This window comes from Xiphophorus couchianus, chromosome 4 (genome assembly GCF_001444195.1).
Source record: "Xiphophorus couchianus chromosome 4, X_couchianus-1.0, whole genome shotgun sequence".
NCBI lineage: Eukaryota > Metazoa > Chordata > Actinopteri > Cyprinodontiformes > Poeciliidae > Xiphophorus > Xiphophorus couchianus.
The window spans coordinates 24746761-24769186 of NC_040231.1; the positions used below are offsets into that span (position 1 = coordinate 24746761).

At 43.3% G+C, this 22426-nt stretch overlaps 2 protein-coding genes across 2 annotated transcripts in view; one reads left to right on the plus strand and one right to left on the minus strand.

The window, feature by feature from the left end:
* Positions 1-896: 896 nt before the first annotated feature.
* dut (deoxyuridine triphosphatase) lies at positions 897-3637 on the plus strand. The gene is made up of 7 exons (XM_028013987.1): positions 897-1105; positions 1735-1882; positions 2118-2209; positions 2298-2342; positions 2434-2508; positions 3081-3151; positions 3491-3637. The coding sequence occupies exons 1-7, from the start codon at positions 997-999 to the stop codon at positions 3545-3547; spliced, it is 597 nt and encodes a 198-aa protein (XP_027869788.1). The 5' UTR covers positions 897-996; the 3' UTR covers positions 3548-3637.
* Positions 3332-22426, minus strand: part of fbn1 (fibrillin 1) — a 69903-nt gene continuing 50808 nt past the window's right edge. Inside the window, exons 46-66 of the mRNA XM_028013986.1 lie at positions 21816-21941; positions 21592-21708; positions 21381-21506; positions 21171-21290; positions 20316-20441; positions 14300-14452; positions 14129-14191; positions 13905-14024; positions 13679-13798; positions 13482-13604; positions 12863-12994; positions 11846-11971; positions 11163-11369; positions 10949-11074; positions 10605-10727; positions 10030-10146; positions 7704-7832; positions 7499-7618; positions 6736-6967; positions 6474-6657; positions 3332-5523 (exon numbers count right to left, since the gene is read on the minus strand). Of these exons, the coding sequence (XP_027869787.1) occupies positions 5137-5523; positions 6474-6657; positions 6736-6967; positions 7499-7618; positions 7704-7832; positions 10030-10146; positions 10605-10727; positions 10949-11074; positions 11163-11369; positions 11846-11971; positions 12863-12994; positions 13482-13604; positions 13679-13798; positions 13905-14024; positions 14129-14191; positions 14300-14452; positions 20316-20441; positions 21171-21290; positions 21381-21506; positions 21592-21708; positions 21816-21941 (3077 nt within the window). The 3' untranslated portion in view covers positions 3332-5136. The remainder of the gene's footprint in view (positions 5524-6473; positions 6658-6735; positions 6968-7498; positions 7619-7703; positions 7833-10029; positions 10147-10604; positions 10728-10948; positions 11075-11162; positions 11370-11845; positions 11972-12862; positions 12995-13481; positions 13605-13678; positions 13799-13904; positions 14025-14128; positions 14192-14299; positions 14453-20315; positions 20442-21170; positions 21291-21380; positions 21507-21591; positions 21709-21815; positions 21942-22426) is intronic.

Below are 22426 nucleotides of genomic sequence, written 5' to 3' on the forward strand. Positions count from 1 at the left end.
GTAGACAAACACAGGGAAGCTTTAAACTTCAGGGTCTCCAAGGCCAAAACAACAAACATAACATCCCACTCTTAATTGTAAAATAGAAACACTTTCTAGAAGAGAACTGAAAAAGAAAGTACAATACCTGAACTCCCTGACTAACCAAAAACAGGAGAAAACAGTTAAACAAAATGTCAGAGAACCCCTACCAGCTTCCACTGTGAAGAGAAACAAAACTTAAGTTATACACTTTATGCTTCACAAGAATGCTCACAGCAAAACTATACAAAGTCCCCACAAACAATCGGCTCACTGACAAGATCACATCAGATCAAGGCCCAAGGATCTGACATCTCCGGCTGGAGCTCTTTATGGGGTGGCTGACGAGCTCCAACACATAGCACCTGTGGCAGCCAGGTAAAACTGAAACACAAAGAAAGAGCTCTCTCATGAAGAGAGCCCCTAGAGGTCAGTGACCGTAACAACTGCCATGTGTTGATGTGTCAAATAAAATCTCAATATAGCATACTGTGTGGACTTCACAAGATATGTTTTTGTAAAACTGCCTATATACCTCTGCAAATACATTTTTATTATGACACAGACCAACATGTTTACGAGGAGTACATCTATTTTTCCATCTTGGAAGTAGAATATAGGAGTAAACGGTGTGCTCTCTGGTGTGCTCTTAAGACAGAGTCATGGAAAATGTGGCATTTCTATTCAAGCAAGAAAACGTTCAATTTCACATAGAACTGGCCATGTGCGCATATTGAATAAGAGAAAATGTTGTGCATGGAAATATATAGACATATCTCCAAAATAAAAATTCACGGTGAGCTGACACAAATATTTATGCATTTTAGCGCGTTTAGGTCAGTGAGCTTTATGTCTCTGCTCATTACTATGCAAAACGCCTCTTTTGGCTGCGTGCTGGAAGGGAAAGAGGTAGGAGGGAGTATGAGTCGTTTAACAGGATCTGAGCTGATGTGAGCTGCTATCAGGAAACCAAAAATGAAAGGAATACAGGTCAACGACCTCCTGCGATGCTTATCGGTGTCCAAAACTGCTCCGCGTTTCTTTGAAAGACAGTTTCACACGCAGATGCTCTCTCAAAACAAAGGCAAGCAAGATGGAAACGCAGCGTTAGCTTAGCTAGCCTACCTAGCATTTTGTAATTGACAAGCTTTGGTTTTTATCTCATGTCACAGTACATATTGTGCTCAGACAGTCTGTTCGTCACCTTCTTTGTTTGATTCTAGTATGTCATTAGCGTAAAGCACATCTACAAATCTTAAATGGCTTGGTTTTACTCAAAAAGCTAATGTAGCTTTAAGGTTTAGTTTGTTTATACCTGCAACTGTCGCGAGAATCTTTGTTAGCGTCATTTATAGTTGCTATGGTAACAAAGCTTCGTTGTGATTTAGCCATATTTTTATTTTTATTTCTTGCCCAATTTATGACTATGTGGTTTTGTATTACAGCAGGTTATTTGAGATAATAAAGGTGAAAAGTTATCATTTTGTGTTGTATGATTCTGTTTCCGTTTTGTGACGTATGCAGACGTGACGTGGAGCGATTTGTAAAAAGCGGGAAAAAGGAACTGGGGAAGCAGGTCATAGTCGATAACAGTGCAGTTTTTAGCGTTAATTTTGCAGACACGTAGTTGTTTTAGTCAGATTAAATTAATTACCTTGTTGTCAGTTCTATTCTGGGATCACATTGCCATCATGCCTGTCCTGGATGTTACAGACTTGTCCACAGTATCTCCATCCAAGAGAGCAAGAACAGAAACAAAGCCTGAAGATGAAAAATATGTGCTTAGATTTTCTAAACTTTCGGATTTTGCAACAACACCTACACGAGGTTCTGCAAAAGCAGCAGGATATGATCTCTACAGGTTGGTTTTCCTTTTCTTTTTTTTTTTTTTTTTTGCTGTGGGGCTATTCTGTTTTCTTTGCAGTTATTTTTAATTCTAGATATAGCACATTGCTTTAACAAAATAGACAGTCTTCTGTGTCTAGAAATCTTATTTGTTGTAGAGTTTTCTGCACTGTCACGTATTGAACCGTGTGTGAAGCTGTTTTAATGCTTTCTTTAAGGATAACTGCATTGCTTTTCATTTGACACAACAGTGCTTATGATTACTCCATTGGTCCCCTGGATAAGGCGATTGTGAAGACAGACATCCAGATTGCTGTTCCTCATGGCTGTTACGGCAGAGTTGGTGAGTTTCTGACATGCAGCTTGTGCTTCTCAGTCACACTACCTATTTGGCTCATTTGAATTCAAGCTTTGATATTTCTTCCTTTCAGCACCAAGATCTGGACTGGCAGCTAAACACTTCATTGATGTTGGTGGTGAGTCTGAGCAGAAATGTGTGCCTCTGATTCGCATAATCAGATCATGCATTTATGCATTTCGACTGCTTGTGTGTGTGTGTGTTCACAGCTGGTGTTGTAGATGAAGATTACCGGGGTAATGTAGGAGTCGTGCTCTTCAACTTTGGCAAAGAAACATTTGAAGGTGAGTTCTGTCATTGGTATTTAGGCACAGGAAGGTCTATCAAAGGTCCCCTCATTGACAGACACTTGATGTCATTGTTGGATCAAATTAATTTTATGCCCCCTGGTGGAATACAGTGGCAACAGCCTGAAATGTTTCCCCTGGTGGCGAGTTTTTACATGTGATCTAAAAGCTAGAATGTTCAATCACACTTTTTGTAAATTCAATTTAATGTTCTTTGCGTGTGTTGTGTTCTCTAAAAGGTAATGCAAAATGAATGTCGAGTTTTATTACAAATAAATGTTTTCAATTTTAAAATTGTCAACATTTTGCCCATGTCACTGAATTAATTTAATTTGTGCCTTTCACTTAATTCACATCTGTACTAAAAGTTTTTTTATCCCTAGAAGGATGCTGTTTATGTAAAGTAACTGCCCAAATGTCCAACAACACAATAACTTTGTTTTATCTCAGGGTAATGTTTTTTTTCCACCAACCAGGAAATTGACAAGGTGCAGAGCTTATTGTGCTGAATGACATAAAAGGACATGCTGTCTGTCGTCCAAGTTAATCATTAATGTTGCTCTTCACAGTGAAAAAGGGCGACAGAGTTGCTCAGCTGGTGTGTGAGAAAATCTGCTACCCAGATCTGGTGGAGGAAGAGGTAAACTGTGACCATTTTGACTTTCATTTACACCCTGCCTTTCAGGTGTTTCCAGTTAGTCTAAACTTGAAGTAATGCAAGGTATGAACTGAAAACATAAGGGGAATGTTCAGTCTGGTTACAGTTTTAACCCTTTGCTTCTTGATGGTGCCTCCAGTGGAAAAAAAAACAGAGCTATTATGCATCGATCAGAAATTGTTTAATAGCATCACTTTTACAAGGAAATTTTCTAGGTTTTTAAACATTCTTGCACATACATTTCCAAATTGTCTACATATACACAAGTAAGCTAAATAATTTTTATTCGGCTTGTTTAATTTGCTCAATTTATTTCCCCAGACTCTCGATGAAACTGTTCGTGGTGCTGGAGGCTTTGGATCTACTGGGCGCAACTGAGGGCTCCATAATGTTACTGTATTAGCAATAAGTTGTTCTTTTATGGTAATAAAATTAGGTGCTAATAAAGTTCTTTTTTTATACAGAAAAGACTACTTCTTATTTTTACTCATTTCAGTTTATTGCAGTCGTATTGTTTCATTCAATAGCCCTCCACAAAGCGAAAGTCTTCCAATCCTCCACATGAGGGCAGTAGTAGACAAGAATTCAAACTTGTGCTTCAAATCACATTCCTTTGCAAGTGCAGCGTTTCTCCAACATGGGGTGAAAGTGTGAGATACCTCAGTGTATCACATCCAGCTGTTTGACTTAATCTGACTTATAATGGCCAAAACATTCCTCACTTCGATCAAACAACTGCAGAGGAGGAGCGGTGTGGCTCGCCTGTTGTAACTTCTTGTTATTTTGACCTGGATGAAAGAGGGGGAGGAGGAAATAAAACCACATGCATACACAAAAAAATATGTTTTTATTGTGTGGATTTACAGCTAAACCCTCACTGATGTGAACAGAGAACAGGCTGGTCTGTAACAATGCAGCACTGATTTTACTTGTGAGAGAACATGTGGCCACAGCGACCTCAGTGCATAATCATGAAGGCCCAGGTTTGGCATCATCAAATGTGGTGTGTGTGTGTGTACTGCATGTCTGTATACACTGTTTACAAAGGAAGTAGTTGGTCATTATAAGCACCATTATGACCCCCTCTAATCCAGGGGCTTCCTATAGTTTACAAATGCTTTATAGATTAAAAGTGGCACTGATTATTACAGTATAAACACAATTTACATACACAGAAGAGAGCAGACAGACTTGGTTGTTGCAGCGGCAAGGACACGGAATCTTCAGAATGACCGTCGGGATCGTATTTGACTACTAAGGTTTTGGGTTTGTAGTGCAGTGCATTCAGAAGTCTGTAGATGTGTTGTTAGCACCAATACGGATACGGATTATTGGATCAGTGGGAAAGATGGGAAAGCAGAGTTTAAATAGGCAGTAGGATTCATTCAAGCTCAGATGTGGTTACATCTCAATAGTCCACAGTGGGTTCCTTCCCTCTCCTAAACTTTTTTTTTTTCAACCGTTTTCATCTTTCAGCGTCTGGGGAAGAAAACCATCCTTAACTTCTTAAGGGGATGAAATAAATTGATAGACTATTGTGACTCAACCCATTCTTCTCTTTCGACCAAGTTGAGTTAATAAAATAGCTTTCTGCAGCCCACACGCCCCTCCAAGTGGCATTTGATTCCACATATCATATGACATTTAACAGTAAAATAAAAACCTATTCACACTCTCGATAGTGCTCTAAACACAGCTGAAGAAGTGTTTCCTTAGACTTCAAGCAAACATTTCCTCACTTAGCTGCTATTCCTTTCATAGAATCTGGATCTATGATATGTAGAATCATCTTTGGTGATCAAATGGTGTCGTAATCCCCCCTTCCCACTTTGTCTCTTTGGTGGCGAGCCCCTAGTTGCCCCTGGCTACTTATTCAGAGTCTCAATTGTTTGGCCTTTAAGGCAGGGTGAGCATGACGCTGGATCAGCAGCTGCCAGCAACATCTGCCCCTCTCAGTCTGGTGATGGTTAATGGAGGATGAGCTGCACCCTCATCTTCAGTACATCTCCCAGCTGTCCTGTGAGGTAGTCTTTATCATGTTGGTCCTCCAGCTCGGCCAGCTCTTTCTTCCTGTACAGAGGGACGCTGCTGATTTGAAGGTCGTACGCCCCCGGCGGGAGGACCTTCTTCTTACTCAAATGCAGGTAGCTGACTCCGTCCTTCTGGTTGATTTTGAAGAGACCTTCTTCGTTCCCGTTGTCGATGCTGTAGCGCACGTGGTCGCTGAGCGTGGACAAGGCCGGGGTGAACTCCAGGATGTGCTCGCGGTTGCTGAGGTCGCTGATGTTCAGGTGCAACTGGAGCGTGTTTTCGATGTCCATGCTGGCCAGGCTTACTGTGTTATCCTCAGTGAGCTGAAGAATTAAAACAATACTTTGTGAAGTTCACTTTTCAACAGAACTAATTCTACAGCCAGGTCACACTCTGCACATTTCAGTCATGCACCAACATGATTTTATGCTCATTTGTAATATATTTAATGAGATTTGGTTTAATGCTGAGAGATGCCCTCACTAATCATTTAGCTAATTGTTAAATCACTTAGTATTGCAGTCCAACCCTTTATTGTGGTCTTCAGTGATGCCAACTTGAATTTGAAACACACAGGTGACGCAGTAATATAAAAATAAAATATCCACCTCACCCTGCACCACCTTCCCTATTCATGGTGTTGGCAGTATTTGTACGGTGTAGAAGCTCCTTTCTTTTTTTTTAAAACAGGGACATGTTTTCAAAAAGAGATAGATTTGACCAAATCCATCTTTCCATCAGATTTGGTCAGATCTGATGTAAAGATGGATTGAGCAAACACAAGACAAGCCTGTTAGAGACAGCAAAAGACATAAGGAGTTAAGGTTCCTGTTCCAGCAGGGCAGCATCTCTAAAGTACAACTGGAGCACTAAAGTTTGTGGTTGAATTGTGACAAAATACTTTTAACAGAATGGTGCTTTTACAAGGTACTTTAGATTTTCTGGTTTCTTGTTTGCTCACATCATGCTAGATATGTGTGAATTTACAAGAACGCATCTCTCATCATCATCCATGTTTAAAATGTGTCTAAATAAAAAGTCCTTCATTCATCTTAACAGCATATGAATACAAATTCGAAGTTCGAACCGATGATGTGTCAGAAATGTATATTTTGAGCACCCAAATCAACCTTGAAAGGGCTTTTTTATACATCTAGACACAAACTGAATTCGACAATTGACAGACTACCAGCACTAGATCAAGCATGCTGCCACAGTCGAAGTTTTTGAACTAATATGTTCCTCAAGTTTTCCAGTCTTTCAAACAAATTACCTGCATGTCTTCCCCAGCACTATCATGTGTCGAGTTGACACTGCGGCGTTTGCGTCCTTTCTTCGGGTACCCGTTTATCTTACACTCATAGCAGGCTTCTGGAGAGAGCGAGTTGTCATCCTCCTCACCTCCCTGTCCACCACTCACACTGCCACTCGTGAAGCCAAGACCTGTGACACAGTGCCTGGAGCAGAATCAAAGCAATCAGTCAAAACGAAAACACGGTGGCCGCTTTTTATTTTTTCGAATGTCTCAAATGTACCCTTGTCCAGCGCGGTAGTATCCGGGCGGGCATCCACAGAGGTAGCCCCCGTCTGTGTTAGAGCAGCCAAACTTGCACGGGTTGTGGCTGGTGGAGCACTCGTTGACGTCTGTGCAGCCTCCGGTGGACTGCTCGTAGTTGAAGCCGGTGGGACAGAGGCAGCGGAAGCTCCCCAGGGTGTTGTGGCATGACGCTCCCCCACAGATCTGGCTGTTCATACACTCATTCTCATCTGGGTCACAGGAAGTTGGTGGGAAGCAAACAAACATGGGGGGGGGGAGGTCATTCCAGTGAAAGGACACAAACAATGCTGGGAAAGTCTGTTCTAAATCTCGTCAATATGCAGAGAGACCTAAACTAGAAACAGGGGCCTGGCTTTACAGTGGTGGAAAATCTCGTGATTCAGTTTTGGCTTTATTATTTCTATCTGGGGCAACAATTTTTAGCTTAATGAGTTGTTTTAGAATATTATTTTGTCAACGTTTAAATAGGTGAATGACAATGTATTTTAAAGCGCTTTGGGTCGTCTGGACTAGATAAAGTGATATACACTTACAGGTCATTTACTATTTAAGTCATAAAAGATTTTAAGCAAAAATAACAAGAAGGCAGTAAGAAATGTTTTTCAATTTCTCGTCACACTGAACACATTTGAACAGCTCATTCTTAAAACGCAGCCTCTGTTTGATATTTTAGCTACTACATCATCCTGTGTCACAAAAGGTTTTTATGTTGCCATTAAAAAAAATAAAACAGTGCTCACCAACACACTGGTTCCACTGGTAGTGCTGCAGGTAACCTTGGGGACAGCTGCACCTGTATCCACCCACTAAGTTCTGACAGCCATGCTGACACCTGTGGTTTCCGTCGCACTCGTCCATGTCTGCCAGGGACCAGCACAAATCACCATGACAGTAAGTGTTTCATTTCTGTTACCAGTCCATCGATTGCTCTTTTGTTTTTCAGACCTTCGCAGCTCTGTCCACTGGGATCTAATGAGTATCCCCGCTGGCAGTCACAATTGAAGCTACCCGGAGAGTTCTGGCAGACCCCGTTGGAACCGCACAGATTTGGGTCAGTTGAACATTCGTTGTTGTCTGTGCAGAGGGAAGAGGAGGTTCAGGCAGGGGAGCGAACGGGAAGATGATTGTGACCTGGATTTACAGCTGAAACCATGCGCTGTGTTCACTGTTTAAAAAGACGCTAAATCCTTTTTTTTCTCCTTTCTGTCTGATATGAATTCAGGTAAAACTTTTACAGTTTTATGTATGCAATGCTAGTGTAGGTATTGCCTGGATTCAATATCCACATGACTAAAAGTGTGAATTCATACTTTCATTCATTCAACTGGTGTATTTAACTAAATATGGCATCACAAAGAAAAACATTATGCAGAAATATTGAAGCAACAGATCAAGACATCTGTCAGTAAGTTCAATATTGGACACAGATGTGTCTTCCAAATGGACATTTACCCTAAGGACAATTGGTCCATGTTTTGGACTGGCCATTATAAACTCCAGATCCCAATTTCATAGAAAATTAGTGGGCAGAACTGAAGAGGTGCGTGTGAGTAAGGCGGCCAATAAACCTGATTTAGTTACATCAGTTCTCTCAGTAGGAATGGACTAGAATCCAATAAACTAGTGTTAGACGGTTGTGGACGAAGACTCAAAACATCTGACACAAGCCATATAATCTGAAGGTTGATTCTACAAAATGCTAGGGAAATGTATGTAAAGTTCTGGATTTGAAGACAGTCCAAACAAATTGTTTCACTTATCATTTTAGCATTTAGAAAATAGAATAAATATGGTAACACGTACCATATTTACTTGTTTCATATGTATTAGGCTGTATGTAGCCTAATAGAGCATATGAAAATATCTGGTTTTATCTTAAAATATGCTTATAAATCAGTACGAAATATGTATTTCAAGAAGGTGATCAACATGAATACTTCGGCAAACTAAGGTCCACAGAATATTATGCGAAATTCAGTCAGTTCTTGGCATGAAGCCTCAATAAAACTGGCCAGGTTCTAATATTGTTCTGAAGATGGAAAAGTTTTAAATAATTTTGGTATCGGGTAAAGATCACGTCATTTTTTTGTGTCTGCATAGGTATAACACAAGAATTGAAATATAACATGCTTTCTTCGTTACAGTTCTGGATCTGATCAAATTTGACGGTGTGAAAATTCATCAATGCTAATATAAGGTTGCAAAGAAACAATATTTTTTTAGACTTTTGATAAAAATGTTCTAATTGAACCTGAATGCTTTGTTTTATTCAACGGGCTTAACAATTTTCAGTTGAACAAACAAACATTTGAACACATGAGTCAAAAGAGCAATCTCAATGTTTTAACAGCTGGTCGAGATTTCAGAGGTGTCCACTGAAGAGCTTTCACATGAAAGACCCTTTTGGTTCTTAAGGTTGCAATTCTATCAAGAAATAATTTTTATTATTCATGTCACACCCATATTTTTCTAACCTCATTACTTGTACATTCTCAGACCTCAACATCTTCTATGAGGCCTTGTTGAGGTCATTCCTGATGTCCCAACTGAGGGTTCCCTGTGCTAGTTTTGATATGAGGTAATGCAAGCTGCTACATACTCAGAGTAAAAAAAAAAAAGTTATAGATATATATTTTTTTCTACACAACACAGAAGGGCCGTACAAGAAAAGGGTAGTAGCAAGATGGCGGACCTTGACGCCCTTCAAGTTCTACTTCTTTGTTTAAAAATGTTTGTTCAAATAAATCCTGCATTTTCCATCTGTTGAACCAGCTCAGCATATAGCTTCTCATTCTGGGTGCTTGACTTGGGTTTATTCTGAAACACTGGACAAGCCCAGAATATAACCGACTGGTGGACTTCCTGAGCAGACCATGTTTTCCACAGTGATTGTTGCTTCTTTGTGTAGAGTTAAACCGGCCCATGAGTGATGCAGCTGTGATATCATGGCTTGCGCTGAAAACGATGGTTGAACCAGATTTGGCACTCAAGAATCTCATTCTTCCATTGAAAACACAGGACACTGGTTCAGAATCACATTCGGGAACTGGCTCGAGCTTTGGACTGTGCTGGTGGAAAACCCTGTCATTGGTTTGATCTTGGTCTTTGTTTCGTCTCACTCAAAATCTTGGTCTGGTCTTAGTCTCAAGTTAGACCAAGACCAATAAATACAGTGACACTGAACTACCTTTAGTTAAGGTTTTCATTGCCATTTTACAAACAAAGACATGAATATTATTAAAATGCAGGTGGATGATGAGGTAATACTTACCAATGCAGGCGGTGTGGTGCTGGGTGAAGCCAGGGGGACACTTGCACGAGAAGCCGCCAATGGTGTTAACACACAGGAACTGACAATTATGCTGTTTGGTTGAGCACTCATCCAGATCTGAAAGTGCGAGGTTCAACAGGATGAAGCATTTGCTTTTCAAGATAATTCAAAACTGCTCAGATGTTGAACTAATGTGCTTAAGATACAGTGAAAAGACTTGCATGCTCCTTTCTGAGCTAAATCCTTGTGCTTGTACAGCTTTTGGCCTACAAATGAACTGCAAAGGCAGCAGACACCGGACACACAGAGGGATACTGCTGAGGGGGGAGGACTGAAGCTTCAGTAAATAAAGATGAAAGAGGCCCTCAAAAAGGGACAGCATGAATACACTTGTTTAGACTTGTGAAAAAGCTCGATAAACAGAGACACAGGCGGATGCACTGCATCACAGTTCCTGAACACACACATGCACACCCACTACAGCTGCTCTAACCTGGAAGCTAAATCATGGAAGGGTTCTTTGAATATTTCGGGGTTGTGTTTCACTGTGCGTGCATGCATGTTTTATGTATCACCTCTGCAGCTCTTTCCGTCTTCCTGCAGGGCGTATCCTCGGGGGCAGGAGCAGAGGTAGCCTCCCTCTGTGTTCTTACAGATGAAGTTACAAGGCTTAGGTGCCTGTATGCACTCATCCACATCTAAAGCGTGAGCAGAAAAAACAAAGAGTAAAACAAAAAGGCAGAAGAGTTTGAATGCTGCCGCTAGCAACCCCATAATGGGGCAAATGGAAACCGGCAGATCTGGGTTGGGAGAACTTCACCAACAGAGTTTCAACTCTTCACTGGACAGCAGAAACAAGAACAAGAGGAAGGAACGGAGTGTGTAAGGATTAAACAATTGGAGTGCAGGTCATGCTTACCCACACACTGTGTGCCAGTGATGTCAGTGGTGTATCCAGGTTTGCAGACGCAGTTGTAGGAGCCCAAAGTGTTGAGACACCGACCGTTCTTGCAAAGGTTTCCCATCACACGACACTCATCAATGTCTGGAAGGAAACAAGAAAGGTTTACCTCACAGAAGTTTATGAAGCTGAGATATGGGAGTAATGTGCAAAACTCTTGAATTTGGAATACCTCTGCCGTCAGTGGTGAACCCAGGTCCAAGTGGACACATCTTCTTGTACTGGGTGGTGGCAGGCAGGGGGCAGAGCTCACAGGTGGTTCCCCAGCCTCGACCTCCATCGCAGCAGCACTCCGACTTGGTCACCAGGTTCCTGTTACTAGAACTCATCTGACACAGCGTGGTCAGAACTTCGGTGAAACAGAAGCCTTCGCGGTTATCTGAACAAGGAGAGAGGCAAAGAGGACGGAAACATGAGGGAGAGACCAGCAGAGCCTGTGGAAAGCAGACGATACCACCCAGACAGGACCTGACTTCACACGCCAGACATAGATAGATAACCCACACGCCTCTATCACTGCTGTCTGTGAGGAGAAAGATAGCTACACAGACATGAGATTTAAAATGTCCCTCAGGAGCTTTTCTCACCAAGCTTAACATTGTACAGCTGCCCAGACGTGCATATTCAGACAAGGTAGGAGAGCTTTTCCTTGTCTCTGTCTGGATAGAAGCAGACAGAGGGAAAAAGGCCCCACTGACCACGAAGACAGCATAGCCATTTCAAGAACACTCAACGATGTAACAAGTAAGAGCAGCGTCTCTGTCTGAGCATCGTCCAAACAATGAAGTGAAACGCCAATTAAATTAAGACAATGAGGGTTAACAAGGCATGCACAGTGGATTAACAACTACATACCGATACATTCTGTCTGTGTGGGGTTAGCAACGAATCCTTGGTCACATCTGCAGCGGTAGCTTCCAACCGTGTTCTCACAGCGGCCGTTCTTACAGATTCCTGGTTTAGCCGAACACTCATTGAGGTCTAAGACAAAAACCACAACAAAAGGCAGAAATTATGTGTTGGTGCTGTGTTGTCACGTTTACTTAATTTAGTGTGCTAAGATAAGATTTTTATTATTATTATTCCAGGTGCTGGGGGTAAAGCTGTCGCAACACACTGCATTGCCAAAGAAAGTCTTTAGTGTTCTTTCAATATGCTTGGATTAGATCAGACTTCCATAAAAGTTACAGTTGACCCACTGTTCCTGTATTTCGCTTTATCTCTTTTCTTAATGAGTCATCTCAAAAGCTATTGCTGCATTTATCATTGTTTTCCTTTCCCATTGGGAGTACTCACCGGCTCAGTTTTTGACGGCACTATCTCTGACATTAGCTATGTGTTCTCTTTTTTTTTTCTAAAGGAAGTACTTCTGGTGAATCACTTTATTCTTTGTTTATTCTGCCTCTTCAAACCTATGGCTTCTCCTACTGAGCCTAAACTTTTCTTCTTGTTAAAAGGGAGTGGTTCCTCTCCACAGTGACGATATGAATGCAAAGAACTGGAATGAATTGGATAGATTTGGATAAATTTGACCAAACAGAACAAGATATAAATTGGAAGCTCTTTGACATTGGATTGATTTGAATGGGGGCTTTTTAAATAAACTGAAAAGAATTGAAGTGAACAACGTACATATGTTGTTTTTTTCTGTTAAATGTCTGGGCAGATGTGTAGAGATATTTCTCTTAAGATTTTGTTTTCAAGTTCTTGTAATCTGGTCGCCAATCTTTGTAAGAGTAAATTTAGTTGAACAGTCCCAAAGAGACAGGATTATGTTAACAACTGCACATATGTTTATTTTTTATCCATGTCCGAAACTAGAAAATCATGATAATGTCAGTGAAAGCAAAGCCAGAGCCGTGTAATATTTACCCATGCATCCATCTCCATTAGGCGGCCGCGTGTATCCTGGTGCACAGATGCACATGTATGTACCAATCAGATTCTTGCAAGTCATTCCTCTGCTGGAACAGTCATCTATACCATCTTCGCACTCGTTTTGGTCTGGAAAGTCAGACAACAAGCTTAGTCAGAAGAAGAAGCAGAGTGTTTTTATAGGAACTTTATCAGTGGCCTTACTAAGATACTCCTCAACATACTCCAACTCTGAGGTCTTCTGCATCAGCAGGCATGAAGTTGCAGATTTAACAATCTGTTTGAAGTTTTACTCTAAACAGTGATGTTACGATTGCTGATGGGCTCCTCCTGTTTCAGTGCTTCTCTACAAATACATCTGTTGCTATGGTACCTAAGCTATTTTAGAGAGTGGAAGTATAAACAGGGACTTGACTGGTTACAGTTGTCAGACTGTTTTAAGTTCATCCCAGACAGAGATTCACTGAGGATCTCGCTTAGATAACAAGTTATGCAACTTTATAGGTGGGGCCGCTATGTCTGAGGGGCACAGAAAGTTTCCGACCCACACTACATGACCTAGTAAATAGACCACATGCGAAAAAAACGGTGAGACTGAGTGGTTTCATTGAGGCACCTTTACACATCCTCCTGTCCTCGCGCAGGACGTAACCAGTGGGACATTTGCACTCGTAGGAGCCGATCACGTTAACACAGCGGAACGCACACAGCAGAGGATTCTGGGAACACTCGTTGATGTCTAAGGAATCAAGAACAAGTCAATTGTCAAGACTGTGGGACAGAGGATGGACTTTCAGGCGCCAACTCTCATACCTTCACAGGTCATCATCGGCCCGGGCTCGAAGCCGTCATCGCACGCACACTCAAACCCGCCGACGACGTTAGCACACGTGCCGTTGCCGCATGGATTTCCGATTTCGCACTCGTTTGTATCTGCATCGAAGGGAGTTGATTAAACCTTGGCTTACAGGAATGAGGGAATGAGACAAGTAAATAAGATTGGGTTACATGCCGACACTGTGAAACCAAATAAACTTACCTTCACATGTGATTCCGCTGATATCAATGCTGTATCCCAGTGGACATTCACAGCGGAAGGATCCGTCTATGTTGATGCACTGACCGTTAATGCATGGGTCGTTGAGGCATTCATCGATATCTGGAATTAAAATGAATAAATAAATCAGCACAACTTCATCACATGCAAGAAATATAGAGCAGATGAAACTTATTGTAGCTTTTGTTTAGATTATGGTCATAAACCTTTAGGGCTATCATCTGGTCCCCGCTTATATCCCTCGTTAGGACACAGAACACGATAGGCATCTGCGAATAAGAAATAGGAAAAGTCACAAATTAAAGATAATATCTGTGCCATTTTCCAACATTTGTATGCTTTGCTGATTTTGTATGTGTGTTAGGAAGGATATTCACCCTCATCTTTCCTGGGGCAGATCTCACAGGGACTTCCCCATCCTTGGCCAGGCATGAAAGTGCAGCAGCATTCTGCCTTAGTTGTGTTCAGAGCCTTTGGTGTCAGGCAGCGTCCGTTTTCAAACTTGGTGTAGCAGTAATTCACACGGATATCTGAGGGTCAAAACCCACAAAAGAGAACAAATGTAGCAGACAGAAAGGAAGTCTACTGATTCAGCTTTACAAAGTTCTACAGAAATTTAGAAAAACATTTGTTTCATAAATTTATGGGGGTTCGTTCCTAAATGTAAAGTTATCTCATATCACATCTGAAGTTTTAGGTATTAGAAGATAAAAACAACATATTATGGCTCCATCTGGTCCTTGAACCAGTTAAATGCAGCTTGCACACATTATGTAGCTTTTTTTTTGATAAATATGTCAGTGAAATATTTGTAACTTATGTGTGAAACAATAAGAGTGTGGTGACAAACCAGGAGGGAGGAGGAGGGGAGACCATTGTTTTTTAGAGAAACTGTTAAACTTACGGGGAGGTGGACCTTTTTTTCCCCCCCACAATCACTGAAACACAAAAATCTCCATCTAACCCATCACCTTCTTCATAAGCCCTCCAAAAACATCATTTGTTTCAGATTCAAAGGCGATCTCTAAAACAAGAGGAGGCTGACGGGGACAGAAAGCCAGTGAATACATTGGTCCAGCTTTACTGTTGATTCTTCACTTCTTTGCATCACTTCTATTTTTTTTTTTTTTCCCCAACTACTAATACCCGTGAGCAATTTGTACAGGTAAATGCAAATTTTTTATTTCTGAAACACTGCATTGGTTGGATTTATGCAAACTTCTCAGAATGTAAATTCTTTGGAAGACAGTCAAAAGTGAGCTGGAAAACTTTTCCTAGATAGAGGAAGCAGCAATGGATGAGCTAATGCTGCCATCAACCAGGCGAACTTTAACTAAAATAAATTGAATTTTATTTCAAGTTGAATTGAAGTGGATGTATTTAGAGCAGAGCATTTTACACTTCATAAGAATACTTCATCCTCCCATGGGCCCACCACCCGTGGGAGGGGCCAAAGGGGTCGGGTGCACTGTGTGATGGGTGGCGGCCAAGGGAGGGGACCCTGGCGGTCCGATCCTCGGTTGCAGAAACTGGCTCTTGGGACGTGGAATGTCACCTCTCTGGTGGGGAAGGAGCCGGAGCTAGTGCGTGAGGTCGAGAGGTTCCGGCTAGAAATAGTCGGTCTCACCTCGACGCATGGCTCTGGTTCTGGAACCAGTCTCCTTGAGAGGGGCTGGACATACTTCCACTCTGGAGTTGCCCAAGGTGAGAGGCGTCGGGCAGGAGTGGGCATACTTGTTGCTCCCCATCTCGGCGCCTGTACATTGGGGTTCACCCCGGTGAACGAGAGGGTAGCATCCCTCCGCCTACGGGTGGGGGGACGGTTCTGACTGTCGTTTGTGCTTACGGGCCGAACGACAGTTCAGATTACCCACCCTTTTTGGAGTCCTTAGAGGGGGTACTGGAGAGTGCCCCTCCTGGGGACTCCCTTGTTCTGCTGGGGGACTTCAACGCTCACGTGGGCAACGACAGTGAGACCTGGAGGGGCGTGGTTGGGAGGAACGGCCCGCCCGACCTGAACTCGAGCGGTGTTCTGTTGCTGGACTTCTGTGCTCGCCATGGATTGTCCATAACGAACACCATGTTCAAGCATAAGGGTGTCCATATGTGCACTTGGCACCAGGACACCCTAGGCCGCAGTTCGATGATCGACTTTGTCATCGTTTCATCGGATCTGCGGCCGTATGTCTTGGACACTCGGGTGAAGAGAGGTGCGGAGCTGTCCACTGACCACTACCTGGTGGTGAGTTGGCTCCGGTGGTGGGGGCGAAAGCCGGTCAGACCTGGCAGGCCCAAACGTGTTGTGAGGGTCTGCTGGGAACGTCTGGCGGAATCCCCTGTGAGACGGAGCTTTAACTCCCATCTCCGGCAAAACTTCGAACACGTCCCGGGGGAGGTGGGGGACATGGAGTCTGAGTGGACCGTGTTCCGTGCCTCCATTGTCGAGGCGGCCGATCGGAGCTGTGGCCGCAAGGTTGTCGGTGCCTGTCGCGGCGGCAACCCTCGAACCCGTTGGTGGACACCTTCGGTGAGGGATGCCGTCAGGCTGAAGAAGGAGTCCTATCGGGCCTTTTTGGCCTGTGGGACTCCGGAAGCAGCTGATGGGTACCGGCGGGCGAAGCGGCATGCGGCTCGGGCGGTTGCTGAGGCAAAAACTCGGGTGTGGGAGGAGTTTGGAGAGGCCATGGAGAAAGACTTCCGCACGGCTTCGAGGCGATTCTGGTCCACCATCCGGCGTCTCAGGGGGGGGAAGCGGTGCAGCACAAACACTGTTTATAGTGGGGATGGTGTGCTGCTGACCTCTACTCGGGACGTTGTGGGTCGGTGGGCAGAGTACTTCGAAGACCTCCTCAATCCCACCAACATGCCTTCCACTGAGGAAGCGGAGCCTGGGGACTCTGGGTTGGGCTCTCCAATCTCTGGGGGCGAGGTCGCCGAGGTGGTTAAAAAGCTCCTTGGTGGCAAGGCCCCGGGGGTGGATGAGATCCGCCCGGAGTTCCTTAAGGCTCTGGATGTTGTAGGGTTGTGTTGGTTGACGCGACTCTGCAATATCGCATGGACATCGGGGGCAGTTCCCCTGGATTGGCAGACTGGGGTGGTGGTCCCCCTGTTCAAAAAGGGGGACCGGAGGGTGTGCTCCAATTATAGAGGGGTCACACTCTTGAGCCTCCCTGGCAAGGTCTATTCAGGGGTCCTGGAGAGGAGGGTCCGTCGGATAGTCGAACCTCGGATTCAGGAAGAGCAGTGTGGTTTTCGTCCTGGTCGTGGAACACTGGACCAGCTCTACACCCTCGGCAGGGTCCTGGAGAGTGCATGGGAGTTCGCCCAACCAGTCTACATGTGTTTTGTGGACTTGGAGAAGGCGTTCGACCGTGTCCCTCGGGGAGCCCTGTGGGGGGTTCTCCGGGAGTATGGGGTACCGGGCCCTTTGATATGGGCTGTCAGGTCCCTGTATGACCGGTGTCAGAGTCTGGTCCGCATTGCCGGCAGTAAGTCGGGCTCGTTTCCGGTGAGAGTTGGACTCCGCCAGGGCTGCCCTTTGTCACCGATTCTGTTCATCACTTTTATGGACAGAATTTCTAGGTGCAGCCAAGGTGTTGAGGGGATCCGATTTGGTGGCCTTAGGATCTCATCTCTGCTTTTCGCAGACGATGTGGTCCTTTTGGCTTCATCAGATCGTGATCTGCAGCTCTCGCTGGAGCGGTTCGCAGCCAAGTGTGAAGCGGCCGGGATGGGGATCAGTGCCTCCAAATCCGAGGCCATGGTCTTGAGCCGGAAAAGGGTAGAGTGCCTTCTCCGGGTCAGGGGGGGTGTCCTGCCCCAAGTGGAGGAGTTTAAGTATCTCGGGATCTTGTTCACGAATGGGGGAAGAAGGGAGCGGGAGATCGACAGACGGATTGGCGCAGCGTCTGCCGTCAAGCGGGCGCTGTACCGGTCCGTCGTGGTGAAGAGAGAGCTGAGCCAAAAAGCGAAGCTCTCGATTTACCGGTCGATCTACGTTCCCACCCTCATCTATGGTCATGAGCTTTGGGTCATGACCGAAAGAACGAGATCGCGGATACAAGCGGCCGAAATGGGTTTTCTCCGTAGGGTGGCTGGGCTCTCCCTTAGAGATAGGGTGAGAAGCTCAGTCATCCGGGAGGGACTCAGAGTAGAGCCGCTGCTCCTTCACATCGAGAGGAGCCAGTTGAGGTGGCTTGGGCATCTGGTCAGGATGCCTCCTGGACGCCTCCCTGGTGAGGTGTTCCGGGCACGTCCCACCGGGAGGAGGCCCCGAGGAAGACCCAGGACACGCTGGAGAGACTATGTCTCTCGGCTGGCCTGGGAACGCCTCGGGATTCCCCCGGAGGAGCTGGAAGAAGTGGCCGGGGAGAGGGAAGGCTGGGCCTCCCTTCTGAAACTGCTACCCCCGCGACCCGACCTCGGATAAGCGGAAGAAGATGGATGGATGGATGGAAGAATACTTCATAATGCTCTAGATTAATTATTTTTTTATTCTAACTAAAAAAAAAAAGAACTTTTTTGAGACTTCTTGGTCTCACCCACTGCCCCATTTCAGCAAGAACTTCAACTGGGTCCGAATCGGACCATGTAGTTTGATTGAATTGTACTGAACTGGATTGATCTGAACAAAATTTGGACTGAACTGAATTCAACACGACTGGATACGACACAGATGGATAAAATGTGTTGAGGTGACATTTGTTGTCAATTACCGCTCTATAAATAAACTGAGCTGAGTTTAATTCGGAAAACTTCTGTTAGGTCTTAGAAGCATGGTAATAGTCATGCTGCGGGGACCAAACAGAAGGCCATTGTTTAACTGTGTACACCGAACATTCAATTGAAGCCCTAATGATAATGGTCTTGTTTTTCTCATAACGTGTATTAAAAGAAGTTAGTGTTTTTCCTCAATAAATCAAATATGTTTTAATTTTTTCCCCCCTCAAGAACATAAACTGCACAATTCCCTGCACAGAGTTGTGTGTTTTTCTTGTTCCTCTTTGACTAAGCAGCGACTTTCTTGTAATGAGAAGCACATGGCAGTGCCCTCCTGCAATCTCTGGCCTTCACTGAACTCAACACAAATAAGCTTTCTTCACACACACGCACACACACCCCTACGCCCGTGCGCATGCACACACACACACACACACACACCTGGCTCAGAGGCAAAGACCACAAACATGAACACCTGGTGCTGTGAGAAAAAATTTTCAATAGTGTCATGTTTCTTTTCGCCATAGCCGTGATTTTTCAGCCATTCCTTTGGGGAGACTGATGGAGCTTTAAGACGATGTGGCAAACAAAAATGTCGACAAGACAGTTTAAAAAAAAAAAATCAGAAGCAAGAACAACCTCTTAAAGAGTAAAAATAAATAAAAAGCTCAAAATGAAGTTTTGAAATAAACGAGAGCTTGGAAAAGAGTAGATTGTGATTGGTGACGACTGATGTGGAAAACCTTGACTAGAAGTAAATGAAAACATATTAAACACAGTCAGTAAAAGTGGAGCACATACCGGTTTGTTTGACATCAGAGATGGTGACGTACTACCTAGTTTTCTTCTTTACAAACTGAATATATGGAGATAAATAACAGTGAGGACGATTGACTCTTAAAAATGAAAATCTGAGGAAATAAAGAAGGATTTCACCATCTTTTGAAGAAGAAAATAGTTTTGAGCATGCCACTTTTAATGTCAACATATTCGTTTTCCCCTAGTCTAAATGCAGAGATTGACATATTTACACAAATTAAAATCACAAGAATATTTCGTGCACAGCTGTGGTTGAAGTTCACTGATGTAGAGCTAACCCCATTAGAACACTGGTTCAGGAAAAACATTTTTAAAAAAGACCTCAGAAAATTAAGTATATGATATAAAATTTACCATAAACTTTATAAATCTCTGTGATCTTAGCAAATGCCTCCCTGTCGTTATTAACAGAAACACATTTTCTCTGACAGCCAGACTTAGGCTTCAAATTTTAGCAATTTCTAAAACCGTAGAGAGAAGTGGAACGCAAGCTGTAAACTGATGAAGTCATCACTTCAGTGTTTGGAGAGGGAACTCCCTTATAGAGAACTCAGCACAACCCCACCCAGCCTAAGAGCGCACACCAAGTATGTGTAAAGGCACACACACACACACACGCATGCCCACACACACCCCTGCATGCATGCAAGTGAGGAAATGGAAAATTGATCTGCTCAGAGCCACCCTTGGTCTGGTCGAGGCTGAGGCAGCAGAACCAGCTGGAACAGAGTAAGCTGTCATGAAACAGCCAGAAAACTTTACTTCATCTCTCTGCTGAGAGCTTCCCAACCTTGTCCCGTGAAGCAGATGCATGCAGTAGCATCACAGTTTCTCTTTTCATCCACTTGCGCTCACCTAAGCATCTGCGTCCCGACGCAGAGAGCTGGAAACCCTCGGGGCACTCGCAGGTGAAGCTCCCCTCAAAGTTGGTGCATTTTCCAAACATGCAGTTCTCAGGACTCTGGACGCACTCATCAATGTCTGACAAAGGATTATGAATGTCATCAGCCACAGTGCTTAGAAAGTAAAACTTTGAAAACACATTTGGGATTACATTTATTTAGGAATGATTCGATGTCACAAACATTTGTAGGATTGAAATTGGCAAAATCAACAGCTAAATATGTATTGATATTATTTTATTCTACTATTGGTTTCTTTGTGTTTTCATTCTTTCATTTATTTTCTCCATACTGGCAATTTGGTTTGCATTTATTCACTTTTTAACTGTTTTGCTGAGACCATATTTATTTGTAATATGATTACATATTACAACCAACAAAATAGTGTTTGTTTGCAGATTTAGTCAAAAGAAGTTAAACAGAAAATGAAATGCTTTATATATATATATATATATATATATATATATATATATGTATATACTGTATATATATGAACTCCTGGTGCTGCAGAGAAGTCATTGCAGTTCTTTCCCGCTTTCAAGAACAATGCAAGAAGCAGGAATGCGTTATATTCAGAATGCTGAATATCCGTTCCTCAGAGCCGCTGCATAAACAATACATGTGTTCTGGCTCAGGTCTACTCAAAGGGGACATTTTCACTGCTAAGCAGAATTGGTCTAAGATCAGATTTGTTCATGTGAAAATTATCGGTTTGTGTGTGTGGGCGTGGATGCGTGTGTGTATGCTTTTTTATACTATGCAGATTCCTGCTGTTATTTGTGTTCAAGGTCCCTATAGCTTCCTGTACCTTTACATGTTTCCTCATGGAGATAGTAGCCAGGTGGGCAAATACACCTGTAGCTGCCGTCCATATTGTCACAAGTTCCCAGCCCACAAGGCTTGGGATTCACTGCACATTCATTGATGTCTGGGAAAAAAGCAAGACATTTCAAAGAGAAATAAGTAAAACTAACAAAAGCTGAGTTTAGTAACACAAGAAAAAGATAAAGGTTATTACCTGTACAGAGTCTGCCGTCTGATGTGATCTCATAGCCGTCGTTGCACACACAAAAGAAGCTTCCCACCGAGTTCAAGCACTGCCCGTTTCGACACAAGCCCCTCTGCGTGGAGCACTCATCGATGTCTGATCAAAACACAGGGACGTGTCAGAGAATGCACCGACTCTGAGCTTTTCTGCTATCCTTGCTAAAGTGACCGGCAGCGCCCACCTATGCAGTCGCCGTTGTGCGAGTTCTGAAAGCCGATGTAGCACAGGCAGTTGTAGGAGCCCACCGTGTTCTTACAGGTCCCGTTGCCACAGGGCTGCCTCTCGCACTCGTCCACGTCTGACAAGGTTTGATCACAAACAACATTTACGTTTCTCACTTCAATGAAGACAAAACCTGAACAACAAGCGCAAAGAGGAAAAAAAATAAAATACAGAAGGACGTACCGACACACATCGACCGATCGGCAGTTGTTTTGTAGCCGTTGGGGCAGAGGCAGCGGTAGCTTCCCAGCGTGTCGATGCACTGACCAGGATTACATATGCCGGGGTTCTCCACGCACTCATTACGATCTGAAGACAGAGAAAGACAATTGTCAACACTGGGGTAAACTGAGGGGCACTTTTGAAAAAAAATAAAATCAAATAAAAAAAGTGAATAAATCAGCTTTCATTTTTTATTGTCTGTATTATGTCTTAAACCTTGAAATAAATTCAGCCTTTAATACATTACTATATTCTGACCCATGAGCATTTATTCTTTTACCAAAATAATGAGAGCTTTCATGAAAGGCATCCTTAATAAATCCTATAAATTAAATCTAAACTTAATAAACCTTGATTAATTTAATCAAGGTTAATTTTTTAAGTGTGTTGAGTACTTTTTAAATACTAATCTATGGCTTCCTGCTTCCCAGGGCAGTTAGCCACTTTTTAAAATGGAGAGGATAAGAGAACATACCATTTAAGAAATGTCAGATTTATATTTATTGTTAGAAAATATCAGTGAAAAAACACTTAAATGTTTCCATATGCATAGTCAGAACAACATTCAAGGT

Excerpts from the sequence above, each read along its gene's own strand:
- dut (XM_028013987.1), top strand. The coding sequence starts at position 997 with ATGAAAGGAATACAGGTCAACGACCTCCTGCGATGCTTATCGGTGTCC. Across the intron at positions 1,883-2,117 it reads GCAGGATATGATCTCTACAG|TGCTTATGATTACTCCATTG; the intron begins GTTGGTTTTCCT and ends TTGACACAACAG. Across the intron at positions 3,152-3,490 it reads CAGATCTGGTGGAGGAAGAG|ACTCTCGATGAAACTGTTCG; the intron begins GTAAACTGTGAC and ends TTATTTCCCCAG.